The sequence below is a fragment of the Oncorhynchus tshawytscha genome, linkage group LG08, assembly GCF_018296145.1.
Source record: "Oncorhynchus tshawytscha isolate Ot180627B linkage group LG08, Otsh_v2.0, whole genome shotgun sequence".
NCBI lineage: Eukaryota > Metazoa > Chordata > Actinopteri > Salmoniformes > Salmonidae > Oncorhynchus > Oncorhynchus tshawytscha.
The window spans coordinates 73,751,377-73,761,486 of record NC_056436.1 but is presented as its reverse complement, the minus strand read 5'-3'; the positions used below and the strand labels follow the sequence as shown (position 1 = coordinate 73,761,486).

Sequence of the window (10,110 nt, the reverse complement as noted above, 5' to 3'; positions counted from 1 at the left end):
GCTCCACATTGATCTGGTACTGGTACACCCTGTTTATAGCTCCACATTGATCTGGTACTGGTACTCCCTGTATATAGCTCCACATTGATCTGGTACTGGTACTCCCTGAATATAGTTCCACATTGATCTGGTACTGGTACACCCTGTTTATAGCTCCACATTGATCTTGTACTGGTACTCCCTGTATATAGCTCCACATTGATCTGATACTGGTACTCCCTGTATATAGATGCACATTGATCTGGTACTGGTACACCCTGTTTATAGCTCCACATTGATCTGATACTGGTACTCCCTGTATATAGATGCACATTGATCTGGTACTGGTACTCCCTGAATATAGCTCCACATTGATCTGGTACTGGTACACCCTGTTTATAGCTCCACATTGATCTGGTACTGGTACTCCCTGTATATAGCTCCACATTGATCTGGTACTGGTACTCCCTGAATATAGTTCCACATTGATCTGGTACTGGTACACCCTGTTTATAGCTCCACATTGATCTTGTACTGGTACTCCCTGTATATAGCTCCACATTGATCTGATACTGGTACTCCCTGTATATAGATGCACATTGATCTGGTACTGGTACACCCTGTTTATAGATGCACATTGATCTGGTACTGGTACTCCCTGTATATAGATGCACATTGATCTGATACTGGTACTCCCTGTATATAGATGCACATTGATCTGGTACTGGTACTCCCTGTTTATAGCTGCACATTGATCTGGTACTGGTACTCCCTGTTTATAGCTCCACATTGATCTGGTACTGGTACTCCCTGTATATAGATGCACATTGATCTGATACTGGTACTCCCTGTATATAGATGCACATTGATCTGGTACTGGTACTCCCTGTATATAGCTCCACATTGATCTGGTACTGGTACTCCCTGTTTATAGCTCCACATTGATCTGGTACTGGTACTCCCTGTTTATAGCTCCACATTGATCTGGTACTGGTACTCCCTGTATATAGATGCACATTGATCTGATACTGGTACTCCCTGTATATAGATGCACATTGATCTGGTACTGGTACTCCCTGTATATAGATGCACATTGATCTGGTACTGGTACACCCTGTTTATAGCTCCACATTGATCTGGTACTGGTACACCCTGTTTATAGCTGCACATTGATCTGGTACTGGTACACCCTGTATATAGATCCATTGTGTATTTTATTTTATTCCTCGTGTTACTATTTTATATTTATGGGAATGGCTCGTAAGCAAGCATTTAAGGAAAAAGTCTACACCAGTTGTATTTGGTGCTTGGGACAAGTATCATTGGATTTGATTAGATTTTTTTGAGTTAGCGCCCAACTGACTCCCATTCACTCCTTGAAGGAGAGCTCTCCTTGTCCCGAATTGCCCAGAATGCACCGCGTGACCCATTGACGATGCAGGGCATCGTACACAATGGGCGTTAATAGTACAGTATCTCTGATAGGGCACAGGGACATCCATTGAGCAGCAAAGACAATTCCTGTCAACCTTGACCTCATGAACTTTGCCAACGTGTGCCACAGATGTAATGCTGAAGAAATGTGTAATGAAAGAAATGAAAGACCCTGTTTTTGTTGGCTGCGTCTGATGTTGGGTGTTAACCTCCCTCACCTGTCCTGCAGTGATGGTTCAGGAGATAACCACCACCACAAAGCCTGGAGTATCTACTGTGGCTATTCAAATTTCATTTCCTTAATGGCACAAGCAAATGAGACAAACCAGACCATGGTCTATGGTGCGAATATATTGATAACTGTCAATATGATGTCTATAGACGAGGAATTTGTACAGTAGGTTGTTTATATTGTGAAAAATATAAAAAATATTGTCCTATTTCTTAACAGTTAAGATAATTCTATCCATTAATAGTGTCTATTGCAATTATCCACAAACATCATCCATGTGAATTAGTGAACACATTCCTGTGAATATTGTCCTGATGTGGCCTCTCTTCTTCAATCAGGAGTATCTTCATTCTGTGCTGCCTCGCCCTGACCACCCTGACTTTTAGTCTGTGTGTGTTCCTGTTCCTGCAGGGTGTGTGTGACACTGCCCATCTCCTCTCCATGCTTCTCCTCCTGTCTGCAGGCTGCCTGGCTGATTGCCTGACCCACGAGGGAGGTGAGGGCGGCCAGCCCGATCAGGTACCCATCCTCCCGATTCCCCTCGGCCCACGGGACGTCATGCCTCAGCTGCACAGTGCTGGGCGACGGGGTGGTCTTCCCAAAGTCTATCATCCAGATGTTGGCCTTACTGGTCCAGTCGTGGACGAAGAGGAGCGAGCTGCCAATCACCTGCCAGGTGAACCCAAAACATTACTGCATGACTAGTTCTGAGGCTAAATACATTATTATGAAGTAGAGGGAGGGTTGACATGTTTAAGTAGCACATATCAACTGACCTCATGGGCTTTGAAAAATGGGGATTCCTTCAGGGCTTCTTCCAGAGCCTGAAGTCTGGAATGGTAGGCATTCTAAGGGTGAGAAACAGGAAGGGAGAGTGCAGGGTGAAAAGGAGAAATATTCAGCTACATTATTAGAGCTGTTGATGGTGAATGACTGACCAGGATGTGTAGATGACTCTTGGTGAAGGAGAGGAGGGCCTCGGTGACCTGGGCTGGGGTGAGCATCTTAAAGTCCCGCTGTACGCTGCCGTTCTCCATCTAACATGGACACACAGGGACAGATGCAGACTAAGGCCTAGATTCAATCAGATCAAGTGTTAATTGGCGATAGCTGACATACATAACCCCAGCATACATAACCCCAGCATACATAAACCCAGCATACATAAACCCAGCATACATAATCCCAGCATACATAAACCCAGCATACATAAACCCAGCATATATAACTCCAGCATAAAGTAGCCCAGCATACATAACCCTAGCATACATAACCCCAGCATAAAGTAGCCCAGCATACATAACCCCAGTATACATAACCCCAGCATACATAACCCCAGCATACATAAACCCAGCATACATAATCCCAGCATAAAGTAGCCCAGCATACAGAAGCCCAGCATACAGACGCCCAGCATACAGAAGCCTACTATACATAACTCCAGTACACAGTGCATTCGGAAAGTATTCAGACCACTTGACTTTTTCTTAATTTTGTTATGTTACAGCCTTATTCTGAAATGGATTAAATCATTTTTTCCCGTCATCAATCTAGATACAATACTCCCTAATGACAAAGCAAAAACAAGTTTTTAGATTTTTTTGCAAACGGAACATTTACATAAGTATTCAGACCCTTTACTCAGTACTTTGTTGAAGCACCTTTGGCAGCGATTACAGCCTTGAGTCTTCTTGGGTGTGATGCTGCAAGTTTGGCACACCTGTATTTGGGGAGTTTCTCCCATTCTTCTCTGCAGATTTTCTCAAGCTCTCTCAGGTTGGATGGGGAGCGTCGCTGCACAGCTATTTTCAAGTCTCTCCAGAGATGTTCGATCAGGTTCAAAACCGGGCTCTGGCTGGGCCACTCAAGGACATTCAGAGACTTGTCCCGAAGCCACTCCTGCGTTGTCTTGGCTGTGTGCTTAGGGTCATTGTCCTGTTGGAAGGTGAACCTTCACCCCAGTCTGAGGGCCTGAGCGCTCTGGAGCAGGTTTTCATCAATGATCTCTATATACTTTGCACGGTTCATCTTTCTCTCGATCCTGATTAGTATCCCAGTCCCTGCCGATGAAAACCATCCCCACAGCATGATGCTGCCACCACTATGCTTCACAGTAGGGATGGAGCCGGGTTTCCTCCAGACGTGACGCTTGGCATTCAGGCCAAAGAGTTCAATCAGACCAGACAATCTTGTTTCTCATGGTCTTGAGAGTCTATGTGCCTTTTGGCAAACTCCAAGCGGGCTGCCTTTTACTGAGGAGTGGCTTCCGTCTGGCCACTCTACCACAAAGGCCTGATTGGTGGAGTGCTGCAGAGATGGTTGTCCTTCTGGAAGGTTCTCCCATCTCCCCAGATGAACTCTGGAGCTCTGTCAGAGTGACCATCACTTTCTTGGTCACCTCCCTGACCAAGGCCCTTCTCCCCCGATTGCTCAGTTTGGCTGTGCGGCCAGCTCTAGGAAGAGTCTTGGTGGTTCCAAACGTCTCCCATTTAAGAACGATGGAGCCAATTGTGTTTTTGGGGACCTTCAATGCTGAAGAAATGTTTAGGTACCCTTCCCCAGATTTGTGCCTCGACACAATCCTTTCTCTAAGCTCTATGGACAATTCCTTCGACCTCAAAGCTTGGTTCATGCTCAGACATGCACTATCAACTGTGGGACCTTATATAGACAGGTGTGTGCCTTTCCAAATCATGTCCAAACAATTGAATTTATCAAAGGTGGACTCCAATCAAGTTGTAGAAACATCTCAAGGATGATCAATGGAAACAGGATGCACCTAAGTTCAATTTGGAGTCTCATAGCAAAGTGTCTGAATACTTATGTAGTTGTGATATTTCTGTTTTAAACATTTTTAATACATTTGCAAACATTTCTAAAAAACCTTGTTTTTGCTTTGTCATTATGGGGAATTGTGTTTAGATTGATGAGGGAAAAAAACTATTCAATCAATTTTAGAATAAGGTTGTAACGCAACAAAGTGGATGCTTTCCGAATGAACCGTATATAACCCCAGTATATATAATCCAGAGAAGTTAGTAGCCTGAGAGACACAGGGGTCAAGAACAGTCAGGACTTTTAAAACATCAATGATGATGTCAATAAATAAAGACTTGCACAAAATAAGATTTTTTTTATAATTTAGCCAATCAGAGGACAGAAGAGGTTTGGGCGTTGAAGCCGTGTCTCTCACCATGATGCCTTCAATCCTGAAGCCTAGTGTGGAGGTGGAGCTGGTGTTATCCCTCCACTGCAGGTAGCGCCACTTCGTCACGCCTCGATGCTCATGTTCCTCCACAGTGAGAGCCGTTGGATCAACTTTTACCATCTTCTGGTACATATCAGTCCTCAGGGTGGGCTTGGTGTGTGATTTGGTTAATTCCTCCTCCTGATATGTCCTGAGAGGAACCATTATGGTCAACAATAGTTCGTATTACACACAGTTACACACACAGTTACACACACACACACACCAGTGGTGGCTGGTGGCACTTTAAATGGTGAGGACAGGCTCATAGTAATATCTGGAACGGAATTAATGAAATGCCTGTTATCAAACACATCAAATACCTGGTGCTCCATGTGTTTGATACCATTCTATTCACTCCATTCCATCCATTATTATGAGCCATCCTCCCTCACCAGACTCTCTCTCTCTCTCTCTCACACACACACACACACACACACACACACACACACACACACACACACACACACACACACACACACACACACACACACACACACACACACACAGACAGTACCTCACGCCCATCTTGCAGTCCATGATGACAGGGTTCTTCAGGCCACTCAGTAAGTCCTCCAGGCGGATGTAACTGTTACCCCCCCTGTTGACCGAGCCATGGTACTGCGGTACAAACGGACGCAGGGGGTCAGCCATGAGGGCCTGCAGACACACAGCCTCCACCTCACTGAAACGCTTCAGCACCTCGCCCCCCTCACTCAGCTGGAAGTTACCTAGCAACACAGAGGCAGGGGAGAGATGTGATAGAGTGAGTTATACAGTACATATAAAGTGCGATAGCGATGTGTTTGTGTTGTTGAATGGACACATGCCTTGATGTCCTGCTAGCTGGACCCATGAACTCTGCCGACGCACTGACCACTGCATCATGGTCAGGAAGGTCCTCCAGGAGCGACACTGGAGTAAAGAGAATTTCCATTGTCTTATTCACATAAAATAGCATGCCTTTTGTGATCTCTCTCTTTACCTTCAAAATGGGCATAACTTGAGTCAAAATACTGTAGGTCCACACTAAGGGGAGTGGGAAAGCACTGGTGGAACACCCATCACCCCCCTCTCCGGTCTCCCCTATCTCCATCAGTAGGACCCATGCAAATCCTATTCAAATGTGCCTGGCCCAAGGCTCGCTTTCAAACTCATGCAAATCGCAGACTGCAGTTAGACAGAGGGGTTGAGAATGGGATGGAAATTACACACATTCTTTCATGGAGAATAAAGGCATCAACTGAAATAATCGATACAGTTACATATATTTTTAACGATGTATTGTATCGATTTGATAATATTGCAATATTATTTTTGTGCTAGTTGGCTGTACCTGCACCAAAATGACAGTACTTATCCTTCATAGCTTGTTCTCCATATTATTTTTCAATGGGGAGCCAATTTGTTTTCAGCACTTATATTTCCATGACTGATGACAAAACTGGTTTTCTTATGCTCTCTCGTGTCTCTCTGCAGCAGACAATATGTCAGGACCACGGAATCGGAATAAAATCTCAGAATTGATTTGCAATACATATAGAATCACAATACATATCATATCGGCACTTAAATATGGTGATAATATTGTATTGTGAGGACCCTGGCAATTCCCAGCCCTAATATTTACAGTGTAGGCCTACAGTGGATGAAACCAGTGAGATATTGTCTATTTAAGATATGATCTCCAAAAGTATGTTCAGTTCTCAATCTCACCCTCCTCATGGTACTCCTCTTGCTGGCAGTGTCCTCTCCTTCGCTGAAGACCTCATCGCTCTCCGCTGAGGAGCAGTTGAATGAGGAAGCAGAGGAAGAGACGGAGGAATGCATAAGCATCCTGGAGAGGATGGGATGGGGTGAAGGAGACCAGTGGGTTTCACTACAGCTCCCCTCAGAGCTAAGGCTGCTGGCACCTTCCTTCTCTCCATCCTTCTCTCTATCCCTGACACTTTTCCCTTTCGTATTTCTATCCCCTGATCTTTCTCCTTCCATCTCTCTATCCCCTGTGTCCTCTCTGTCTGTCTCTCTATCCCCTATGTCCCCTCTGTCTGTCTCTCTATCCCCTGTGTCCTCTCTGTCTGTCCCCTCTGTCTGTCTCTCTATCCCCTGTGTCCCCTCTGTCTGTCTCTCTATCCCCTATGTCCCCTCTGTCTGTCTCTCTATCCCCTGTGTCCTCTCTGTCTGTCATTCTGTCCCCTATGTCCCCTCTGTCTGTCTCTCTATCCCCTATGTCCCCTCTGTCTGTCTCTCTATCCCCTGTGTCCTCTCTGTCTGTCATTCTGTCCCCTATGTCCCCTCTGTATGTCTCTCTATCCCCTGTGTCCTTTTTGTCTGTCATTCTGTCCCCTATCCTATCCTTGGTCTCTTTATCACGTGTCTGCTCTGTACTCTTCCTCTCCACACTCCTCTCATTCAGCACACCTCCATCTTGCATCCCCTCTTCCTCTTCCATCTTTCTCATCCTCCCTGACCTGCTCCATCTTTCTCTTTTCTCCATCTTTTCCCATCCCTCTGTCTTTGCTGTTGGCATGCTCTCTCCCGACCTCTCCCTTTTACTCAGTCTCCATCTCTCATTTGCGCTCCTTCTGTTCATCCTTGAATCCTTTACTCTCTCACTCTCTGACCCCTCCTCCACTACATGTTCTTCTCCCCTCTCCCGCACTCCACTGTCATATCTTTGAATATCAAACAAAAGGCCTTGAGTCAAATGCAGTTCAGAGCCTGGTTCTGTGTCACCCATTTGCCTGGGTCCTCCATCGTGGTCTTGTAGTTCCAGACTGTTAGATGGTGAGTCCGGGCTAGAGAGAAGTTTGGTTTGGGGTTTCACCCCACTAAACACACTGGGTGTCCTGTCAGCAGTGGGCAGATGTTGGTCAACATCCTTCAAGAGTCCAATAAATCCATCCTCATTCTCAGTATCATGTTCTCCGTTCCCCAACTCTCCTTCTACCGTCTCCTTTTCTTTCTCAACATCCTTCATTTCCTCCAGAGCTGGGGGTGTTGTGTTGTCCATCATTCCCAGGTGAAAGGGTGATATTCCAGGGGATGTAGTTATCCTGATAACGTCACTCCAATGTTAGTAGACCTAGTCCTCTTTGTGAGTGTTCGATAAGTCTCCTGAGTATAGATGATATGTTCCATGTGTGAAAAAATCTTCATAAAATCATATACAGCACAAAACAAAATGAAGGAATTTGAATGGTTAAGAATATAATTGTTTCACTAACAATAAGATACATGAATAAGCTATAGACATAACAATTTGTTTTTTTAAACACGTACAGGACTGACAATGCAATGTCTGTTTAGGTGTTGCAATAAGGATGCTGAAATACATATATTAAAAGGTGCTAGCAGTAGCCTACCTTGTGCATCCAACAGCATCTCCTTAATAAATCTGTGGAACCCTTTATGGACCCTAGGGGTTCATTTAGTCTATATAAATGACACCTGTACAGTCGGAGGACTGCAGTAGGATAGGATAGGCTTTAGCTCTGTCTCCCTGCGTTATCCCTGACGTAGCAGTATTTTGCATGCTGTGACGCAACAAGGTTTTCAAAACACTGTGGTGAGTGAGTGTGACTGGCAGTATGGCAGTGAACTGCAGGTTGACAGGAGTCTCTCTTGTTTGTGTGTTACTTAGGAAATGCATCTGTGTCATCTGAATGGGGTGCTCTGTCTAGTATCCAAATACATAGGGGTTTTACTAACTGGCCTATGCTACTATAGGACATTTTAAAACATCTTAGGTGGCTTAATAATGACATAAAATCAAAAGGTATACACATTTTTGGACAGATTGTGCTGTGAGCATGTTTTTGAGTGGCATAATGACAGAATGTGAAATGTAGGATGTAAATGCATAAATGCTATACAAACACCAATAAAAACATTTGTAATATCTATTAAATGAAATGATGAGGAGAACATGGGAGACATAGGAATGTTTGTCTGTAACATGCAAATATAAGGGCCTTTTGAGGGCCCTCCATCTCGCGGCAAAACATTTATTGGCCCGCCTCTTGATGCTGTTTTAAAGTTAATTAGAGACATTTCTGTTTTAAAGCACGTATTCAGCAATTCCACACATTTCGCAATGGGGCGGAGAGAAAAAGTAGCAATTTTATAAAGAATGTCATGTCATTAGCGGCTGGGGCCCTAAACAACCTTTTATGTCTCCTATACCTGGAACCGGCCCTGCAAATATATGAACATGAGGAAGGCACTTTGTTTGTGTTGCCATCCACCCTGGATGTTTCATAATACTGAGATAATCTGATTTAACCCTTACTCCATTTGTGCAATACTGTAGGCTACAGTAAAATGGTCATTTTAGGTGGAGGCCTATGGTAAAATATTTCAACATTGTCTGGTTTTTGCATGAAATATCACACATCTTTAAATAAGTTAAATAAAAGAAGACACAAAAAGTAATACATTCACACAGATTTAAACATATAAGCAGGTGTTTAAATGTAACAAATCTTCCTATTGTTTTACAGGAACAAAATACATGAGGGCCACCCCTAAAGATAATACTTTGGCGCCACCTATTGGTCATTACTCCTCTGGAGCTCTCCATCAGGATATCACACAGGTTGAAATCCCAGTCAGTGTGCTGGGGATACTGTCTGGCTGCTTTGCTGTCTCAGATTACCGTTCCATCTCAGATTACCATCTCAGATTACCGTTCCATCTCAGATTACCATTCCATATTACCGTTCCATCTCAGATTACCGTTCCATCCCAGATTACCATTCCATATTACCGTTCCATCTCAGATTACCGTTCCATCTCAGATTACCATTCCATATTACCGTTCCATCTCAGATTACCGTTCCATCCCAGATTACCATTCCATATTACCGTTCCGTCTCAGATTACCGTTCCATCTCAGATTACCATTCCATATTACCGTTCCATCTCAGATTACCGTTCCATCTCAGATTACCGTTCCATATTACCGTTCCATCTCAGATTACCGTTCCATATTACCGTTCCATTTCAGATTACTATTCCATATTACCGTTCCATCTCAGATTCCCGTTCCATCTCAGATTACCGTTCCAGATTGCCGTTCCATCTCAGATTACCTTTCCAACTCTGGGTCAAGAGGTATGCCCATATTCCCCACCCCTTCCTCAGCAAATATGTATTCTTTGTCTATCTCAATATTTATTCTTCGTCTAGCTCACTCTGAAATGTTCTGATGTCCATC

At 44.2% G+C, this 10,110-nt stretch overlaps 1 protein-coding gene across 1 annotated transcript; it reads right to left on the bottom strand.

Annotated features, from left to right (window-relative positions):
• Positions 1 to 1,748: 1,748 nt before the first annotated feature.
• LOC112255916 (inositol-trisphosphate 3-kinase B) lies at positions 1,749 to 6,957 on the bottom strand. The gene is made up of 7 exons (XM_024428758.2): positions 6,609 to 6,957; positions 5,723 to 5,807; positions 5,410 to 5,623; positions 4,839 to 5,043; positions 2,584 to 2,682; positions 2,422 to 2,493; positions 1,749 to 2,314 (listed from the first exon to the last, which is right to left on the bottom strand). The coding sequence occupies exons 1-7, from the start codon at positions 6,882 to 6,884 to the stop codon at positions 1,976 to 1,978; spliced, it is 1,290 nt and encodes a 429-aa protein (XP_024284526.1). The 5' UTR covers positions 6,885 to 6,957; the 3' UTR covers positions 1,749 to 1,975.
• Positions 6,958 to 10,110: the final 3,153 nt, after the last annotated feature.